Raw genomic sequence first — 22,145 nt, 5'->3', positions numbered from 1 at the left:
ACATACGGGATGGCCCGGTTGCGCAATTCCTTCGTCTCGCGGGCAAGAATCCGCACCGGTTGCTCCTCGTATCTCAAATCCTCGCCAATCTCTAGTGGAGTGAAGTCAATCACGTGAGAAGGATTGAAACATACCTACTCTAGCCGTAGGAGATGTTAAACTTCTCACCCTACAATTCGCCGATGACGTTCTTCTGTTCTTTGATGGTTCCATCATATCAGCGGCTACTATAAAGATCATCCTACATGCATTCTCTGAAAGCTCGGGGCTCAAGATCAATTACAATAAAAGCGCCTTAATCCCAATTCACTTGTCAGTAGAACAGGCTTAATGTTTAGCCACCTCTTCGGTTGCCCCACGCATAGTTTCTCGTTGAAGTACCTGGGACTACCTCTTTCCCCTAAGCAGCTTCTCAAATCTGATTATCTACCACTCCTTGAAAAGATCGATACTCGCTTGGCTGGTTGGAAAGGAGCTACACTCTCTAGAGGTGGTCGCCTAGTCCTCCTCAACTCGGTTATCACCTCCATCCTTGTTTTTTTTTGCTCGAGCTTCCTTCTCCCAACCTGGGTGATAAAAGCGATGGACAAAATTCATCGTGGCTTCTTCTGGAGAGGCAAGAAGCTTGACAACGTCTTTCATTGTCTCGCGAAATGGAGACATATTTGTCAACCAAAGAGGGAGGGGGGTATCGGGATACGAAACCTGCAGGTCGCTAATGCGGCTTTACTCATGAAGGGTCTTTGGAACTTCTACAACTCTCAAAACTTGCCGTGGGTCCAGCTTTTGATGCAAAAACACTACAAACGATGAGTACTGGACCTAACTGCTTCTAGTCCACCTGGTACCAGCCCAATCTGGAGGGGAATGCTCAAGCTTGCTGCTCCGTTCCTTACATCGGTCAATTTTTCTCTTGGTAATGGAAAGTTAACATCTTTCTGGAACGCGAGATGGTGCGGGGATCTTACCCCAAGGAACCGCTTTCCCAACCTCTATGCAGCTTCAACCCACAAACAGCTCTCGGTCAACAAGTGGATCCAACGCTTTGGGTTGCAACAAAATCTGGGTTTCCGCACATCGGAACAATCCGAAGTATGTCTAGAGCTTAATCAGCTTGCAGATTTGATTAGCAATTTCGTTCTTTGGGAGCCTTCTTTGGACTTGATTTCCTGGTGATGGAACGTATCTGCACGATTTACTTATGATTTCCCGATCTACGACGGAATCAACAACTGCCAAATTCCCTTTCTGTGGAAACTAAAGATATCTCTTAAAGTCAAAATTTTCTTATGGCTTGCAACGAGATATAAGATGTTGATAGCCGACGCTCTAGCCAAGCGCGGTTGGCACGATCCCTCTGTTTGCGTGCTATGCAATTCAAACTCTGAAACAATGGAGCATCTTCTGTTAGACTGCTTCCATGCCAAATCAATGTGGATTTCGTTGTTGCGTTCTGCTCCTACAGCGCAACATCAGATGTCCACCTCACCGGGTGGGTTAGTGGCTCGCTGGTGCTGCTCGAGAGAATTCTTATCAGGGAAACCAAAAAAGAGTTTCGATCTCTGTATCGCAGTGGGATGTTGGGAGTTATGGAAAGAGCGAAATAGGAGATTATTCGACAACAAGATACAATGGAGCGAAAATCTGGCAAGAGTAATCAATGACACGGTCAGCCAATGGGTCTCAGCGATAGGAAGCTAAGATCGTCAACACTTCCTTACTCTTACGTTTGTCGTCAACTTCTAATCTTTTGTCTCTGGTTTGAGTGCTATCTCTTTTAGTTGGTTTGTAACAGACTTTGTATTTTGAGCTGGTCTTGGCTCTGTTTTCTTTCTCTCTTCTGGTCCCTGTACCTGGTTTCAAAAAGGGTATATCCCTGTTTAATCAAAAAAAAAAAAGAAAGTCTTACAAATTTATGCGGAAGAAATGTGGCGAATTTGTAATTAATATTACGACAATAATTAAGATGTCAAATTATTTTTATATCTGTGATACATCGTAAGATCTGATTGCAACAATTCAAAAGGTTCGAATAAGAAATTATAATAAATTAAATTTGAGGACTAAAGTATTACACGCCTAAAAAATTTGAGAACAAAACATGCAATTTATTCACATACTTCCAAATCAATGATCTAATTTCTAAATAAAGAAAATACTATAACTCAATATTGAGAGATCGTCTTGAAATACGAGGTGTTATAAGGGATCGATAAACAAATGGGGCGTAAAAAAAAATTTTATGCAGTGGGTGTAGAGGATGATTTGCCCTCCAATAGAAATTAATGTACACAGGATCTAAACTGAAACACTTTTTCAAAATTATAAAATCTTTAATGTTGAAAAAGTTAGATGACCAAAATAAAATTTAGCCAAAATTAGAGAGTCCAAGTGCAATACAACCTTTAAATATATATCTCAAAACAATTATATTTACTGACACTGACAGTTGGGTAGCCAAGGCCTGTCACCAAATGTAGAGTTTTAAATTCGAAGTCAACAAGGAAGAGATTCCTAATGTCTTCTTCACCTCTGCATGGAAACCACTTGGTCCGAAAAGGGAAAAGCTTATCATCATCCTCTCCTCATCACGGAAATGGCAGAATCTGTAGGGATGAAGGTTGGCGAGTGGTTCGCGTTTTATGTTCTGGATAAGCTGGTCAGCAAGGTCTTCTCCTACTTCTCCGACCGATGTGATCTGCTCAAAGGCGTGGAGGACATGCTGCAGGACGTGGAGGACCGGCTTCCGCCCATCCGAGCGGTGATCGACGCGGCCGAGGGGATGCCTGTCAGGGATCAGGCGCTGGCCAAATGGATGGCCGAGCTCAAAGACGCCGCATGCGCGGCAGACGATGTCGTGGACGAGTTCGAGTTCAGAGAGCTGCACGACGGATTGCATCAGCGGAGCAAGGTGGGCGAGCTATCATCCTCGGCTCACAAACTTCTCATGCATTTTACCTTCTCTGACGAGGACCTCATTAAAAGCTTGAAGAATCTTGTAGAGAATCTTGATAAAATTTATGCTGACATAGGCCGCCAGGAATTGAAGCTGGATCAGTACTGCAAAGATAAGAAGGAAGCCGCGGAAGGAAGCCACCGCGGCCTGCAGGGAGACCAGCTCGTTCCTGCTGGCAGACAAGGTGTTTGGGAGGGACAAAGAGATACAGATGATGCTAGATCTGCTGCTCAGCTCAGGAGAGCCGGCTGATGGTGGTGGCACCACTACATGCAGCTGTGCAGCGGGGAGCAGCAGCGGTCCTGGTCTTGCCGTTCTTCCGATCATAGGTATAGGAGGAGTCGGCAAGACAACTCTTGCACAGCTTATCTACAACGATCCAAGGGTAGCCCAGCACTTTCAACTCCGGAGGTGGGTCTACGTCTCCAACAATTTCGACGTGAAAAGGATCTCCAAAGAGCTGGTGCATGGGGCGATTGCCGATCCTCGCTTCGTCGATATCAGTTTAGATGAGGCTCTAGTGAAGCTCACGGATGCCACTAGGAATGAAAGGTTCTTGTTCGTACTCGATGACGTGTGGGACGAGAGAGGAATCAAGTGGAAGGAGCTCCATAGCGCGTTGACACTTGGATCGAAAGGAAGTACTGTTTTAGTAACTACTCAAAGCCCGGTTGTGGCAGATCTTATGGGGACCGTGGAACCCATTGAGTTGAAGTGCTTGGGGGACGACGACTATTGGGAGCTCTTTGAACATTGCGCGTTTGGCGATGATCAGGATCAGCTTGATGGGAGCAAGCGGAGAAGGCTGCAATTAATTGGTCAAGAAATATCAAAAAAGCTACACGGCTTACCGCTTGCAGGAAAGGTGCTCGGAACTCTGCTCCAATCTGAACAAGAAGAGGGGTACTGGAGATCAATCTCTGAAAGCGAGTGGTGGAAGCAAGAACTTGCGCTAGATAGCATCCTTCCGTCTCTTGGATTGAGCTATCAGCACATGAACACGAACCTGAAACAATGCTTTGCTTACACTTCTATATTCCCGAGGGGTTACGAATTCCAGAAGGAACAACTGGTCCACATGTGGATTGCTCAGGGATTTATCCAATTCGACTCCGACCAGAGAACCAGACCGGAGGACTCAGGCAATCGCATGTTTGATGAGTTAACCAACAGGCACTTCTTTTTCCCTACGATGAATAACAAGTTTGTGATGCATGATCTGATCAGAGACTTGGCCGTGTATGTTTCATTGGATGAATGCTATGTCGTCAGTGAGTGGCCGGCAATGTTTCCAGCAACCGTTCGTCACTTAACTCTCAACACAGATAATCTAGATGCGCTAAAAGACGTCCCCAAGTTTCAAAATTTACGAACTATCATATTTTTTCGGGATTATGATTCTTCAGAACTTCATGGGATTCTCGAAGGCATCTTAAAGAATCTCAAAAGCCTGCGGGTGCTAGATTTATCGCGCAGCGGCATACAAGTAAAAAAGTTACCAGATACTATCTGTGACCTATCACATCTTCGGTACCTAGATATTTCGTGCACTGGAATCAGACAAATTCCAAAACAGTTTTCCAGGCTTTGCCATCTGCAGGTTCTTAACTTGCAGCACTGCCACTTTAGGAACATGCCTGAAGGAATGAACAGACTGATAAACATGCGACATTTATACGCAGGAGCTGAAACGATTGCTCTAATTGATGGGATCGGGAGGCTTACCGACCTTCAGGAGTTGGAAGAATTCCGTATCACAAGGAAGAGAGGGCACCGGATCGGAGAGTTGAAGGGACTGAGAAATCTCCGGAGGCGACTTGTTATACAACATCTTGAGAGTGTGGAAACTAGGGAGGAGGCCATGGAAGCCGACTTAAAGAACAAAGAATACCTTAATGCACTATTTTTGAATAGGAAGCCTGATGTAAAAGGCCAGAGTGACCTGGAGGAGGATATGTTTGAAGGCCTAGAACCACATTACAGTCTTAAAGAGCTTACAATTCGGCATTATGGAGGTGCGACACTTCCAAATTGGCTGGCAAAGAAGCAGCACCTCACCAATCTAGAATATGTTTATCTAAGCAACTGCGGTAGGTGTGCGAGTCTACCACCCCTCGGGCAGCTTCCTTTTCTCAAGGTCCTGACCATTAACACATTGCCTGCGGTAAAACGAATCGGAGTTGAATTCTATGGGGATGCTGATCAAGTCTTTCCATCACTCAAGGAGCTCACGTTTACCGACTTGAAGGAATGCGAAGAGTGGTCTCACACTGATGGTCGGCAATTTTTCCCTCGACTCCGTCTGCTCCACATTTATAATTGCTTGAAGCTGAGAAAAGTCCCACTTCATTACTTAAGTTCAGAAGTGATTGACCTCAGAATTATTGACTGTGGTGACTTCGGTGATGCCCTGCTTAGATGTCTACAGAGCCTGACCTCCCTAGTCCGCCTGGAATTGAGGGAGTACCCACATAGAACATCAGTTTGTCCGTCTAACCTAAGGCATCTAGAGTCGTTGGTCCTTAGATGCTCGGAGTTTAGCTTACTTACCGGGTTTCGGTCCCTCACTAGCCTGAAAGATTTGCAAATTGAAGAATGTCCCAAGTTGAATGATTTCATGCAGACTGAGCAGCCATATGAGGATCCGGATCTGAAATCACTCTCTTTTTTTAGCACGGATGATATCCCTTTCAACAATGTATGGATCACACTAGGAACCGTCCGCTCCCTCCGTCGTATGACATTTCACAACTGCGTTCGTCTTGCTTGCTTCAAGGTAGAGCAGGAAGAATGGTTCCAGAAGCTAATCTCACTTGAAGAACTATCATTCATGGCGTGTCGAAATTTGCAGAGCCTTCCTGCTTCTCTAGTAACCTTTTCCTCCATCAAGAAGTTGTCCATAGGCCTCTGCCCTGAGATTAAATCATTGCCAGAGAATGGCCTACCAGCTTCGCTTAAAGAATTGCGCATCTGGGGCTGCCCTTTGCTGAAGGAGCGCTGCATAAAGGATCAAGGATTAGACTGGCAGCTTATTGCTCACATTCCTTATATATGCATTGATGATAAAGCAGTACAAATTCTATGAGAGAATAGTTATGCTAACTAATTAATCAGTTTCATTATCTGGTACTGAGTCTCATTTTTTTATTTCTAATCTTTGTATGGTTTTTGAACATCTGTTTTCATGATTCATTAGTTATGTATATTTCAATATATAGTTATATTCGTATTGTCCTTCACAACTGCATTCATCTTGCTTACTTCACAGTAGAGCAGGAAGAATGGTTCCAGAAACTAGTCTCACTCGAAGAACTACAACTCTCCGAGTGTGGAAATTTGCAGAGCCTTCCTGCTTCTCTAGTAACCTTTTCCTCCATCAAGAAGTTGTCAATAGGCCTCTGCCCTGAGATTAGATCATTGCCAGAGAATGGCCTACCAGCTTTGCTTAAAGAATTGTATATCTGGGGGGTGCCCTTTGCTGAAGGAGCGCTGCGTAAAGGATCAAGGACTAGACTGGCAACTTATTGCTCACGTTCCTTATATATTCATAGACGGTGAAACCGTACAAATTCTGTAAGAGAGTAGTTACCCTAACTAATTAATCAGTTTCTTTATCTGGTACTGAGTCTCATTATTTTCTTTCTAAATATTTGTGTTTTTTTCGTACATCTGTTTTCGTGTTTCATTAGTTATGTACATTTCAATATATAGTAGTAATATTCGTATGGTTAAAGATTAACATCATTGGAAAACTCTTTAAAAGAGATTTTAAGATTGCGGCCGACCTAGTTTCTGCAACAGAATGTAATATTACTGTAAAGAGCAACTCATAGATTTTTTTATTATTATTATTTTAATAGACTTATAAGATAGTTTCAGGACATGACATTTCTTTTTATGCCTGATGCTTAATTATGACTACTAGAAAGCTACTTAACGACTTGCCCCTAGTTTTGATGGTGTATAGGTAATAAATAAGGTCATTAGCTAACAAAGAGATTAGCCAAAAAACAAATATGTCCAAACCATCTACTAACTTTTCCAAGGAAAAGCTAATAATATTATCAAAACTAAATTAGATTTGGTCTTATCTTAATCACAACCCCACGGGACCTCTGTGACTCTAACTCCTTCAAATAATATATTTCAGAGTTAAGAGGCTTGGTGAAAAAAAATCCACTAGTTGCTCTTGACTTGATGCGCCAACTCGATGTCGCCATTCGCCACTTTTCCAAATGAAATGGCAGTAAATTTCAATATGTTTGGTGCGACAATGGTGCCCCGGATTTTTTGTCCTGGTATCTGTTGATCGACTGTCACAGTAAATGGATGTAAGCTCCTTCCAGCCTTACTCCTAGTCAGTCAAAATCCACCGTTCGTGTCCACACTGGTAGGCAAGATGCAACAATAACAACAATATATTCTGCTTTAAAAGATGAAATGCTGTCATGTATTGCTTGTTTGAGGACCAGCATATTGCTATTGAAATAACCTTGAAGACGAACATGCTTGTGCGTTTTCTATCATCCACTCCACCTACCCCATCACTATTGGAAGAAACCAAAACAGACAAAATTATTAGAGTTGCCGTACCATAAAACATGACCAATAGTTCCATCAAGTTTCTCAGGATCCATTTTGCTACAACAAAATGAATTTTGCTCGAATGTTGCATAACCAAGATATCAAATTGATTGTTTGCACAATATCCAGTCTTGTCTTTGTCACATATAATAAACTCCTAACGAAACTCTTGTACATAATTGGACTCCACTTTCTCTACACCATCATCAACTGAAAATTTTATATTTGCTCCCATACGGTTTGCCACTAGGTTACAATCACTTAGGTCAAATCTCTCAAGTAGATCAAATAATATAATTCTTTGGTAAAATAAAAGTACCCTTTTCACACTGTGCTACTTCAAGAACCAAAAAATAATTAATCATATCAAGATCCGATATTTCGAATTCTTGCACCATATAAAATTTAAGTTCATCATTCTCTTTCTGCACATCCAACATATATTAAATTATCTGCATAAAGACAAACAAAATTTCTGTACCTTGATTCTTCATGTAGAAAGTTGGCTCATTTTCGCTTCATTTAAAACCATTTTGAAGAAAATGGGCATCATTCTTGCTATATCATGCTTGAGATGCCTGCTTGATCCCATATGTAGTCGCTTTTTTAAGGCTGTGAATCTTATCTTCCAACATTTAAATTTCAAAGAAATGCTTCAATACACCGGCTCAATTAAATATAGTTGTTCATATTTTAAGGGTTAGATTGACTTTACGCAATAGTAACTTGCTCAACAAGTTACAACTCAAGATCAATAGTGAGAGTAATATTGGAAAATAAATACTAGCTAATTACCAAATTTGATAAACCCTAAATAAATATTTATTTCCTTATTTAATTTTGTTACTTACCAAATTAGATAGTGGCTAATTTGATAAGTAACAAACCTTTTTAAATTGAATTTAAATTTTAATTTGAGCTTAAACTTTACAATTGTATACATTAAAATCAAATTTAATTTTACATCTGATTTTCAAAAAGAAAAAATTTATGTTTAAATGAGTAGTACATTTCAATTCAAATTGTTAATTTAATATTAAAATAACATGAAAGTTCAAATATATTAATTTATTTTAAATTGTAAGTTATGCTGTACTTATAAGCCCAACTTTTATTATTTATTAAATAAAAGGCTTCTATTTTTAAAATTAAATTCAAATTCGGCAACGCCCCAATGTCGTAGCACCACAATATTAAAAGAAAAAAAATGATCTAACACTTAAAAATTAAAAAGTATAGATTAGCTATTACTTCAAAAATGAATGCAACATGGACATGGATTTCTCTCTCAACAAAAAAAAAAAAAAAAGACATGGGTTTGGAGGAAGATATATGGGATGCTGTAAATGAAAAATTTACAAAAATGGAAGGGAAAGATGAAATGTTTTACAAAAGGGACATTATGGGAATGGGAATGGGAATTTACAAAAATCCCCTTGGTACTATGAGAAAACTCTTTACCCTCGGTAAGAGGGTGACCGGTACCCAAGACAACAAAAGCCAGTCACCCTCTGAAATAAAATGCATCCTTACCATCCATTTTAAAAAAATTAAGGGTTGAGATTTGTTGGTGTATAGGAGCATTGCTCTAAATATCATACCTCTAAGATTGCTTAACATACACTTAATCATGAGAAACACCATTTAAAAATATAGATTTAACATCAAATTAAAAAAATTTATTTGTTTCGAGCTGCTAAGGCTAAAACTATTCTAAACTTGTATCTAATCGAGCTACTGCAACAAAAGCTCCAGAAAAATTATTATCTTCCCGCTGTGGGTAGCCTTTTGCAATAATTCTCACCTTCAACTTCATTAATGGATCCATTGGTCTTGAACTTGGTCTTGTAAATCCACTATATATAGTTTAATTGTATATTTATTTAGGAGTGATCTATAAGCTTCCAAGTTTGATTTCGCACACTGCTTATCTCCTCATGAACAGCTTTGCACTAATCTGATGACTTAGCTGTTAGCCACGTCATCTAATTTCTCGGATCCAACTGTTGAACTAAACTTGCACATTCCTATAATTTCGTAAATCTGTGGAAGGGATCTCACCTTAATGGATTTGATTTCGGAGAAGAACTTACTGATGAACTTGGTGAGATTTGTGTAGAGCTAGAACCTATCACACCCTGCGCAGAAGCCCAACCGGACACACAAGTATCCCATGTGTGCGCAAAGCATCAAATGATACAACCTATCACAATTTGTATACTTAGCAAAATATACATTTAAGATATCAACAAAGTGAGCATCTAACTAGATTTTAACTATAAAGTTTACTTAGTTCCACAGATTCTATCAAATCCTTTTAACTTTATAACTACATTATAAGCTTTATACATATGTCACTCTCAGAATATGACTAACAAAAAATCAGAGCTAATCTATCTAACCACTAAAATCTCGCAACGCGATTGCTCACAGCCTATCCTCATCTATGGCTTGATCTGAAAAGATTTCAACAAAGTGAGAAACTAATAAAGTTTTTCAGTTGTTACGATAGGTCATGAGAGGCAAACTATACCTACTAGGTCTAATTAGAGGTATTACCATGCCCCAATTCCGAGACATAACAAATGCCGCATACTTGCAATTAGTTAATCGCAAATATGCAAGGCAAGAAAACCTGTATATATCAAGCAATAACATCTAACCTCAAGAACAAGTTAAACACCTAGCAAATTGGAAACCCTTAAATCTTTAGTAAATCGATTATCTGCAAAAATAAAATCCATTACTAAAGGTTCCACAAATACTCAATTATTCGAACTCACTAAAAATTAAAACAATTGTAAACTAAACAAACACCCACTATGTTAAAAATTATTAAATTTTAAACCACTAACTAAATTTATTAACCAAGGCATTAAAGTTAAATAAGGGTCTCTGCATCTAGCGATAACTAAATCCTATCTCCACGAGCTGATCGGACTCAATTTTGGGTAAGCAACCATTCACCACATTAATCGGATTACAACAATAGTGACTAGGTTTCACAAAAATCCTACAAATCTTATTTGCAGAATTTTGAATTGTAAACAAACATATTTTACAAATTGAACTAAGAAAAATAGAATTTTTGACAAAAGCATTTTTTTTCCAAGAAAGAAATTAAAATTTTAAAACAAAAGTCTCTGGCAAGTAACTACATAAGCGACCCATTGTTACAGGTCCAAAGCACGTATCAGACACAACCTACGACGCAATCACAAAGTGTCCAAAGCACGTATCAGACACAACCTACGATGCGATCACAAAGTAAAGTCAAACGTAGGAGTATCAAAATAGAACCTAGAGGCCCATCAAAATAACACCCAAAGGCGCGTCAAAATAGCACTCCAAGGGGCATGGGAGGGAGTACAACTACTCGAAGAAGACGGGTAAGAAATAATAGACAGTCATTTCTTTAACCAGTAAATAGGAGCATACTCTAGATCGAAATCATAGGGAAGTACTACTTGATCATTTCTACCAATTTCAAGTCCTTATTATGATTCTTTTTAGGAAGAAAAACCTCTTTTTTGATACCTTACATTATCTCCATTACTAATCCTTTGTGTACCTTGGTGTTCCTAACCGTCCACTCACTTTTGATTACATACGCGAGAGTAGTAGAAACTCCATACAATTGATCTTTTGTTTGCGCCCGCTTCAAGATATGATGACTTAATTAGCACCTGAGGGCGCATCAAAGTAGCACTCGGAGGTGTATTACACAATCGAATCTAGCTTATAATTTTGTCAACATAGCCAACACAATTAAAGTAGAAAACTAAGAGACATCACAACTTTGAGGTTATTTAGCAAGTCAATAATTTGAAAAAAAATAAATAAATTTTCCCAAATAAGCATAAATTTCCTAAGTACTTATCTTTCTAAAATTATACAACATTGAGAGCAAAACCTTGAGAAAAGCCTTTTCTTCTAATTCTTCGTAATCTGTGTAAGTACGCCTGATCCGTACTTTTCAGAAAATTATACAGAAAGTAATTATTTTGTTGTCGTAACCTATTTCCATATTTTTACTAAAAATAAACTAAAGAGTGTCTAGTCACTTACCTTCAAAAAGTAATTGATCAAACTGATCGTTTCAATCAAAAGCTAAGTATCAATTAATCAGCGGAACCTCAAGTAAGAAACAAAATATTATTTTCATACATCATCACAAGCACAAAATATTCAAAAGCTTACTATGTCTCGAAGTGAAAGTTTAGTCTCGAAGAAGCGATTCAACTTATCTAACACAAAGACCCCATATTCCAAAAGGCGGTGTGTAGTGTCCATATTATCCACCGCATAGCGCATATGCGGGCGTATATGCAGTCCAGCTGTTAAAATATTAAATGATATTTATTTATAGGTATTAAAAACGTTTAAATTTTCCATTAACACATCTTATCAACACCAGAGAGAGAGAGATGGGATAGGCGGCGGCTCTGCCTCAGTCAGCGCAGAGAGAAAGGGAGGCGGGGCAGGTGGCTCGTTCTCAGTCACCTTGCAGCTCGCCGCCGCACACGCTGTTGCTGCTGTTGCTTCTTCTTCTTCTTCTTTTTCTGCTCGAGAGATCCGAGAGAGAGAGCAACCGAGGCAGGGATCGACAGTGATGAGAAAATTTTTATTATTATTATTACTACTATTTTTTTTTTTTAAAAAAAAGTGTGATTCAAAACCCAACACAGCACCGTACCGTATGTGCTGCGGCTAGGGCTGGCAAACGAGCGAGCCGGCTCGTGTTGAATCAATTATTGGCTCGCTCAAGTACGCTTCAAATTTTTTCAAGCGAGCTTGAGTATTACTCAGCTGCGTTCGAATTAGGCTCAAAAAGCTCAATATATATATAATATATAAAAAATATATTTTAATTATATATAGGTTTTAATTTAATTTGACCATTATTTTTCGCCCATAAAATAAACCCAACAAGTACACGGTACAATTTCGCCCAACTCTAAATTTACATAACACACTCTCTCTTTTAGACTTTCACTGTTGCACATAACCTTAAAACATGATAACATTCAAATTCTCAAATTCCTAATTTTTTTCCCTCTCTTTCTCTCTCTCTCTGACCCTCACCCGGTCAGGCAGTCACCCTAGCTCACATTTTTTGCAATTATTTTGTATTTTGAACTATTGGACATGTTGCATCAAATTGCAGGTAATGTTCTATAAAAATTAAACTATTGATTATATAATGTCGAGAATTTCAATCGGCTCGTTTAGAGCTCGAGCTCGGCTCGACTCAAAATTAGGCTCGCTCGAGCTCGACTCGAATTAATTTCAAGCCGAGCTTGAGCCTAGATTTAGGCTCGAAATTAATTTCAAGCCGAATTTGAGCTGACATAAGCTCGCTCGAGCTCGGCTCGTTTCCACCCGTAGCTGCGGCAAGAACTGCTATTCGAAACATTATACAAGGATTAATTATTACATTACACATCCCCACAAACATAAAAAATTATAAATATATTTTTTCTAAATTTTATTCCTGACGTTAGAATCCATTAAAAAAGTTTAGTTAACTATATGTTAAATACTTTATCCTAATTAATTTTTAATATTTTTACCTCTATTATATTGTAGTGTTCTAAAGGTTTGGATAGAATTTGCTACAGTATTAGTGATTGGTCGACACATCTGGTAGTGTCGGATTGAGTCGGAGTCATTTCTACACGAAATGGACGCAGAAATAGACTTGGCGCACTCAAAGGAGCAAAACTAGAGTTTTGCTGGTTTTGGGCACCCAGAACTTGAGTGCTGGTTTGAGCAGATCTGGAAGCCAATTCGGATCCGGATTTCGGGCGCCCGGTTGTGGGTCCAAAAGTTCATCTCGTGAATATCATTTGAACTGACACGTGGCTGGTGGTAGGTGAGATCCGCCGGACCAGGTTTCGGGCGCAGCACACTACGGGCAGAGGAACCGATGAGGAGCAATTGTGCAGCCTGGAGGTTTCGGACGCCCAGAACATGGTTTTAGACGCCCGAAACTGTGCGTTTCTGCAGGGGCAATAGGTTTGCAGTGTTTGTTCTTGAGGCTTATTTTATCCTCTCTCCTCACTATAAATAGAAGGTATTCAACTCCTGAGAAGCCTTTTCTTCCCTTCTTCACAGAGAAGCTATATTTTGCATCTTAGCCCCTCAAATCACTCCAAATTCCACAATTTGCTTACTTTCCACTTCAAAGACGGCAGTTTCAGCAGAATTCCAGCAGCGACCTTCGGCGTTTCGGCTCGTGTGTGACGTAGGAGGGTCGAATTACTGTAAAACTTAGTTTGGTGATTAGTTGACTTCTTGGAGAATTCGTGGAGCAAATTTGACAGAAATTCATTGAGGTTTGTATAGTCAATTTCGTGTTCTTCTGAGATGCTGGTATTTACGAGCTGAAGCTGAGTTTTATTGGTTTTCTTGAATCAAACCTGGGAGAAAGCTGGATTTCGGACCTGAAGATAGTACTCCATCATACTTCACTACTGTTGGGACCTTTCTTCACCTGAATTGAGCTTTGGAAGGTGAATTTGGCATTGAGGTTTTGTGAATTTAAGCTCAAATGCTGAAAAATTGTGGATTTCGATGGAGTTTTGGTGATTTTTGTGTGTAGACTCGCTGAGAGCTTATTGCTGGTTGGTTGCTGGTCCAGGGGTGGTTTCGGCTGTGTTTCCCAACGGCTTCGCGACTTCTAGCTGTGTCGGATATTACGCTAGAGGTGGGTTAATGATGCTTACCGAAATTTTCGGATCTCCTTCTAAGTTTAGTAGTTGACAGCATGTATATTTAGTTTTTTTGTATATCTTGTAATTAGCTCGAACTAGTGATTTGCATACTTATGAAATCGGAGTTTGGAGCTTAAAATATTAGTTAAATCTACATATTGGACTTGGAATTGACTTATGAGAAAACTAGCGATTCTACACCGTCATATGCTGAAACTACTAGATTTAGCTCTAGGAGCCGTAGTTTGTTGGTATCGCCGTAGTTGGTGGGCGGTAAATATCCATATTAGTGTAGAATGCATTTACGCTCGTACTAGGATGCCGAGCTCGAGTAATCTTCAACTATAGGTTCTACACTGTCATGTCTAAAAATACCAGATAGCTCCTGAAGCTGTTGCATTTCGTATCCACGCTGTTAGTGCGCATTTGATACTCAGATAGCTTCTTAAACTATTGCGTTTCGTATCCACGCTGTTAGTGCGCATTTGATACTCGAATAATTTCTGAAGCTGTTGCGATTCGTATCCACGCTGTTAGTGAGCATTTGATACGCGGATAGCTTAGGAGCTGTAGTTTATTTGTATCGCCGCAGTTTGTCGACGGGGATACCCAGGATAGTGTAGAATGTATTTACGCTCGTGCTGGAATGTCAAGCTTATTTTTACAGCAGTGGTTAGGCTGTTTTGAACTGTCGGGTACCGTTGAGGTTGACGGTGGATCCAGATTGCTGTTTTTGCATCACATTGTGCCGAGAGCACGTGAGTTTGATTGTTAGACTAGTTAGACCATGTTTACTTGACTATAGCCTGTGAGAGCCTGATTGAGCTCGGCAGAGATACGCTTGCATACTCGGTTGGGTAGCGCCCACGAGTGCCACTTCGGAATCGGGCTTTGTGCGTTTGCGTTGATGTCGGTTCGTGCTGGTTGAACTTGCTCTCCATGGACTGCTTAGCGTGGACGTAGCTGTATAGCTTCGATAGGTGGGGACGGGTGTGCTCACAGTCCTTGGGACGGGCATGCTTACAGTCCCTAGTGAGATTGGGTCAGAGATGGCATTGTTCTACAGATAGTTAGTGTTGATTCCTAATAGTATAGTAGCATGTAGCTGTAGAGTATTTCCAGTTCTTTACTATCATTGAGCATATCATCTGTAGACTTAGTGGGTAAGCCGTAGAGGTCGGTAGCGGTACCTACTGAGGACTGCTCCTTTTTGCAGTAGTTCTCACGCCTAATTGTTGGAATCTTTTGCAGAGCCTTCTTCTTCGGCTGTTGCTGCTGCTGTTTCGGATCGTGAAAAGGGAGTCGCGATTTAGATCCCTTCCCAGTTGCTGCTGATCTAGAGTATACCAGCTACAGGTAGTTATAGTTTTTGGGTTATTACACATACTGATGTTGTATCTCACTGAAACGAGCGTTTTGTATATCTGGATGCGACATATGTATGATAAACCTCTGTTATTATATATGCTTTTCTCTTTAGCAGCTCTATACTACTAGTTGTAGTGTTGTATGAATACAGGTATAGGTACAGCTATCGCTTCGTATACAGAAAAAGTCCTTTGTATACGGCGGATTTGTCGGCGTGCCCGGGGAACGAGTAATCCGGGGCTTGACAGATTAAGTTAGTATCAGAATTTAGCATTAGGTCGTTGGGACCTAGGAACCTTAGGTTTGGCAAATCTTAGGAAGACAAGACGCGAGAGGCGTGATTTATCGCGAAAGTCAGTGATTGATTAGTTCTAACTCCTCCTAGAGTGGAGTGAGTGATTGAAGGAGTGCCTGTTTCGACCTAGAAAAATTATGTTCGCTACAGACGACATAATTTTGTGGAGAAATAGGGGCCGCCTTCTAGACTTTCGCTTGATTGGGTCGAGAGTGTTTGTGTTTTGTATCTGACCCTTATTCTGTTTTCCTGCAGCTATGTATCGACGCCGAGGTCGACCGTCGCCGCGGGATTGTGCCACACCACCTGAGATGCCTGAGCCGGTAGGGCCCAGTGCACTCCCGGATCTGAGAGAGCGGGTTGCTGCCTTGACTGAGGTGATATGGCAGCAAAGTGTACAATTGCAGAGGATGTGCGAGACTGTTGCGCTAGGATCGGGTGTTGACCCCAGAGCATCCGTGCAGCAGGCATTCAGGGTGGAGCAAAGAGCTATGACAATCCAGGGGCGAGAAACAGCGCCAAGGTAGAAGTAGGATAGGAAGCGCCCAGTTCCAGATGATGGAGGGCAGTCGAGCAGCAGGCGTCCGCCGAGGCTTCCACGATCACACGCTCAGTGTCGTGAGTCTTCGGGGCGTCAGCGTACCAGAGGATTTCGTCAGCAAGGTCAGTCGCAGAGGACTTCGCAGTGTGTGATTTGTGGAGGACCGCATTGGCCGCAATCTTGTGCATAAAAAGAGGGCCGGTGTTTTAGATGTGGTCAGCCAGGGCATCTACGGGCAGCCTGTCCTCGCGCAGCATTGCCAGCACTGTTGACAGCGCCAACCCCGCCGATACCTTAACAGCCTTATGGAATTGCAGTGCCGATGCAGAGGGGGCAGTGACAGCAGGAATCTAGGGGCAACGCGTCTGAGGCTAAAGTTGAGGATTCCACGCCCGCAGATCGTATAGTAGCAGGTATCATTTTGATTATGGTATTTAAGTTCATGCATTAGTTGATACCTATATATTCCATTCTTTTGTTAGTCAAGCATTTGCATCATTTCATAGTCTAGAGGTAGGGCCGTTGTTACATGCACGAGAGGTGCAGATTCCCGACCATGTGTTACAGGTTGCAGAGTGTTGTTGGTCGTGTCCGGTATAGTTAGATTCGTGGATCATGTCCGTAGACCTGTTATTTTTGGGGCAGCTCAGGACTTTGACGTTGTGCTCGGCATGAATTGGCTAGCGCGGTATTATGCTACTATTGATTGTGAAGCGCGGGCTTGATAGCTGATGAATAGAGGATGTGTTGCTTTTCTGGTGACGGTTGTGTAGGTACCAACGGCGGCGCCGGGACTCGAGGACATCCCTTTAGTCCGCGAGTTTCGGACTCATGTTCCCCAGGAGTTGACGACAATGCTGCTGGAGAGGGAGATCGAGTTTGTGATTGATGTAGTTTTTGAAACTGCACCAATCTCGAAGGCACCTTACCGGGTGGCATCGGCAGAGCTGAGAGAGCTAAAGGCGCAGCTTTAGTATCAGATGGAGAAAGGGTATGTGAGATGCAATGTATCGCCTTGGAGAGCACCGGTGTTATTTGTAAAGAAGATGGATGGTTCACTTAGGTTGTGTGTGGATTATCGGGACTGAATAAAGTGACCATCAAGAACAATAATCTTTTGCCGCGCATCAATGATTTATTTGTTCAGCTCCAAGGATCTTGTGCCTTCTCGAAGATTGATCTTCAGTCAGGTTACCACCAGTTGAGGGTGAGGGCCGAGGATGTTTTCAAGACGGCTTTTCGGACTCTGTACCGGCATTATGAGTTTATCGTGATCCCTTTTGGATTGTCAAATGCCTCTGCCGTATTTATGGATTTAAAGAACAGAGTGTTCAAGCCGTTCTTGGATAGATTTGCGGTAGTCTTCATTGATGATACCTTGATTTACTCCCGGAGTAATACTGAGCTTTAGGAGCACTTGAGGATTGTGCTACAACTTCTGCGAGAAAAAAAGTTGTATGTCAAGTTAAAGAAGTGCGAGCTCTGGTTACGGGAAGTTGCTTTCTTGGGCCATGTGATTTCTGCAGATGGAGTAGTAGTGGACCCGAAGAAGATTAATGCTATTCGGGATTGGCCCAGACAGATGACGGTGACGGAGGTGAGGAGTTCCTTGGACTTGCTGGATATTACCGTCGGCTTGTGGAAGACTTTGCGAAGCTTTCCACACCCCTCACTCGATTGACTCGTAAAGAAATTAAGTTCATCTGGAGTGAGGATTGTCAGAGGAGCTTCGATGAGTTGAGACAGAGGTTGATGTCGACTCCTATCCTTGCCCTTCTAGGGATGGGGGAAGGATTTGCGATCTACAGTGATGCATCGCACAATGGTTTGGGTTGTGTGTTTATGCAGCATGGTAGGGTAATTACTTATACTTCACGGCAATTGATGGATTACGAGAAGAATTACCCTACGCATGACTTGGAGCTTGTTGCAGTTGTTTTTGCTTTGAAGTTGTGGTGGTATTACTTGTATGGCGAGCACTGCGAGGTGTTTACTGATCACAAGAGTCTCAAGTATCTGTTCACCGAAAGAAAATTGAATCTGAGGCAACGCCGGTGGTTGGAGTTATTGAAGGACTGATATTAGTATTCAATATCATCCCGGCAAGGCAAATGTGGTGGCAGATGCGTTGAGCAAGAAGTCTGTGCAAGCTTGAGCATGTTGATTACTTAGCGGAGGCCGTTACTCGAGGAGCTACAGCGGTTAAGACTAGAGGTTGTGTCCCCTGGGTCCATTGCAAGACTAATGTTTTTGGTCTTGCAGCCCACTCTGTTTGACAGGATCCGGGAGAAATAAAGTGGAGATTCTCACTTGTTGAGAATTCAAGAGCAGTTAGAGAGGGGACAGGCAGAAGGCTTTGTTGTGGACAGTTCGGAAGTACTGCAGTACAGGGATCGACTGTGTGTGTCTATGGATTCAGAAATCCGAGAGGATATTTTGAGAGGGGCTCATTGTTCACCTTATACGATTCACCCTGGTGGAACCAAGATGTATAAGGATTTAAAGGTACAGTTCTTGTGGAATGGAATGAAAAAAGACATTGGCAGATTTGTAGCTCGATGTTTTACTTGCCAACAGACAAAGGCAATGCATCAGGTACCTGCTGACAAGTTTCAGAGTCTGCCAGTGCCCCAGTGAAAATGGGAGCAGATTACGATGGACTTCGTAGTGGAGTTGCCTAGAGCACAGGATAGTTTCGATGCTATTTGGGTTATAGTAGACAGGCTGACTAAGTCTGCTCACTTCCTACTAGTACAGACCACCTGGTCCAGGGAGAGACTCGCGCAGCTATATCTGAATGAGATGGTTAGACTGTATGGTGTGCCGATTTCGAGTGTATCAGACAGAGATCCGAGATTTGTTTCGCACTTTTGGGGGAGTTTTCAGACTGCGTTGGGTTCACAGTTGCATTTCAGCACGGCGTTTCACCCACAAATGGATGGTCAGTCAGAGCGGACCATTCAGACTCTGGAGGATATACTGAGAGCATGTGTCCTGGACCTTGGAGGAGGGTGGCATCGACATTTGAGACTTGCTGAGTTTGCGTACAACAACGGCTATCAACGAGCATTTAGATGGCTCCGTTTGAAGCATTATATGGACGCAGATGTCGATCCCTTTTATTTTGGAATGATGTGGATGCATCACTGTGCGACGACACCTTTTGACAGCCTAGAGCTGCCAGAGGAGCTACGCCGATACCAGGAGACGAGACATAGAGTTCCAGGTTGGAGAGCATGTGTTTCTGAAAGTCTCATCGTCCAGAGGGATATGCAGATTTGGAGTGCGTGGAAAGCTCAGTCCACACTTTGTAGGCCCTTTTGAGGTATTGGAACGAGTTGGACCAGTTGCATACAGGATTGCTCTATCCCCACGACTGGCCGGTATCCATGATATTTTCCACGTCTCAGTATTGAGGAAATATGTATTTGATCCTTCCCACGTGATCGACTTCACTCCGCTGGAGCTTCGCGAGGACTTGAGATATGAGGAACGTCCGGTGCGAATTCTGGCTCGTGAATCAAAAAAATTGCTCAACCGGGTCATTCCTTATGAAAAAGTGCAGTGGAGTCATTACGAAGAGCAAGAGGCGACTTGGAACCTGAGACAGTAATGAGGGAATCCTACCTCTACTTGTTTGATGCTCCGGATTGAGGTATGAATTTAAGTTTCGAGGACAAAACTTTTTGTAGTAGGGGAGGATGTAGTGTTTCAGTGGTTTGGATAGGATTGGCTACAGTAGTAGTGACTGGTTGACATATCTGATGAGTGTCGGACTGAGTTGGAGTCGTTTTTGTACAAAATGGACACAGAAATGGACTTGGCGCACTCAAAGGAGCAAAACTTGAGTTTTGCAGGTTTTGGGCGCCCAGAACTGGACTTAGGTCGCCCAGAACTTGAGTGCTGGTTTGAGCAAATCTGGAAGCCAATTTGGATTCTGGTTTCAGGCGCCCGGTTGTGGGTCCGAAAGTTCACCTCGTGAATATCATTTGAGCTGACACGTGGCTGGTGGTAGGTGAGATCCACCGAACCAGGTTTTGGGCGCAGCACACCGCGGGCAGAGGAACCGATGAGGAACAATTGTGAAGCCTGGAGGTTTCGGACACCCAAAACATGATTTCGGGCGCCCGAAACTGTGCGTTTCTACAGGGGCAGCAGGCTTGCAGTGTTTGTTCTTGGGGCTTATCTTATCCTCTCAACTCACTATAAATAGATGTTATTCGACTCCTGAGAAGCCTTTTCTTCCCTTCTTTACAGAGAAGCTATATTTTGCATCTTAGCCCTTCAAATAACTCCAAATTCCACAATTTGCTTACTTTCTACTTCAAAGACTGCAGTTTCAGCAGAATTCTAACAGCGACTTTCGGCGTTTTGGCTCATGTGTGACGTAGGAGAGTTGGATTGCTGTGAAACTTGGTTTGGTGGTTAGTTGACTTCTTGGAGAATTCGTGGAGCAAATTTGACAGAAATTGATTCAGTTTTGTATAGTCAATTTTGTATTCTTCTAAGATGCTGGTATTTGCGGGCTGAAGCTGAGTTTTATTAGTTTTCTTGAATCAAATCTGGGAGAAAGCTGGATTTCGGACCTGAAGATAGTACTCCATCATACTTCACTACTGTTGGGACCTTTCTTCACCTGAATTGAGCTTTGGAAGGTGAATTTGGCATTGAGGTTTTGTGAATTTAAGCTTAAATGCTGAAAATTGTGGATTTCGATGGAGTTTTGGTGATTTTTGTGTGTAGACCCATTGAGAGCTTGTTGCTGGTTGGTTGCTCGTCCCGGGTTGGTTTCAGCTGTGTTTCCCAGCGGCTTCGCGACTTCTAGCTGTGTCGTACATTACGCTAGAGGTGGGTTAATGATGCTTACCAAAATTTTCGGATCTCCTCCTAATTTTAGTAGTTGACAGCATGTATGGTTAGTCTTTTGTATATCTTGTAATTAGCTCGAACTAGTGATTTCCATACTTATGAAATCGGAGTTTGGAGCTTATAATATTAGTTAAATATACATATTGGACTTGGAATTAACTTAGGAGAAAACTAGCGATTTTACACCGTCATATGCTGAAACTGCCAGATTTAGCTCTAGGAGTCGTAGTTTGTTGGTATCGCCGCAGTTGGTGGGCGGTGAATACCGAGATTAGTGTAAAATGCATTTACGCTTGTGCTTAGATGTCGAGCTCAAGTAATCTTCAACTGTCTAAAACTACCAGATAGCTCCTGAAGCTGTTGCGTTGGTATCCACGTTGTTAGTGCACATTTGATACTCGGATAGCTTTTGAAGCTGTTGCGGTTCGTGTCCACGCTGTTAGAACACATTTGATATGCGGATAGCTTAGGAGCTGTAGTTTGTTTGTATCACCACAGTTTGTTGACGGAGATATCCAGGATAGTGTAGAATGTATTTACGCTCGTGCTGGAATGCCGAGCTTATTTTTACAGCAACGGTTAGGCTGTTCCGGACTGTCGGGTACCGTTGAGGTTGACGGCAGACCCAGATTGCTGTTTGTGCATCAGATTGTGCCGAGGGCATGTGAGTTCGGTTGTTAGACCAGTTAGACCATGTTTACTTGACTATAGCCTGTGAGAGCCTGATTGAGCTTGTCACACCCCAAACCCCGTCAATTTGGTCGGGTTCGGGTCACGTCAACAGATGCCGAACGGACAGAGCTTCCCTTGTACGCC

At 42.0% G+C, this 22,145-nt stretch overlaps 1 protein-coding gene and 2 long non-coding RNA genes across 5 annotated transcripts; 2 read left to right on the top strand and 1 right to left on the bottom strand.

The window, feature by feature from the left end:
• Positions 2,597 to 6,041, top strand: LOC109714603 (putative disease resistance protein RGA1). Its single transcript, XM_020239303.1, has 2 exons — positions 2,597 to 3,140; positions 3,196 to 6,041. The coding sequence occupies exons 1-2, from the start codon at positions 2,597 to 2,599 to the stop codon at positions 6,039 to 6,041; spliced, it is 3,390 nt and encodes a 1,129-aa protein (XP_020094892.1).
• On the bottom strand, positions 6,070 to 11,871 carry LOC109713971. Of its 3 annotated transcripts, XR_002217227.1 has the most exons (4): positions 11,741 to 11,871; positions 9,634 to 9,743; positions 7,449 to 7,503; positions 6,070 to 7,343 (listed from the first exon to the last, which is right to left on the bottom strand). It is a non-coding gene; the product is annotated as an uncharacterized LOC109713971 (long non-coding RNA). The 3 variants fall into 3 exon arrangements; XR_002217226.1 differs by lacking the exon at positions 9,634 to 9,743; XR_002217228.1 differs by lacking the exons at positions 9,634 to 9,743; positions 11,741 to 11,871 and adding an exon at positions 11,609 to 11,734.
• On the top strand, positions 13,059 to 14,343 carry LOC109714532. Its single transcript, XR_002217397.1, has 3 exons — positions 13,059 to 13,558; positions 13,658 to 14,055; positions 14,145 to 14,343. It is a non-coding gene; the product is annotated as an uncharacterized LOC109714532 (long non-coding RNA).

This window comes from Ananas comosus, linkage group 8 (assembly GCF_001540865.1).
Source record: "Ananas comosus cultivar F153 linkage group 8, ASM154086v1, whole genome shotgun sequence".
Classification (NCBI taxonomy): Eukaryota; Viridiplantae; Streptophyta; class Magnoliopsida; order Poales; family Bromeliaceae; genus Ananas; species Ananas comosus.
Note: the sequence above shows the minus strand (reverse complement) of the source record. Positions and strands in the feature narration are given on the sequence as shown.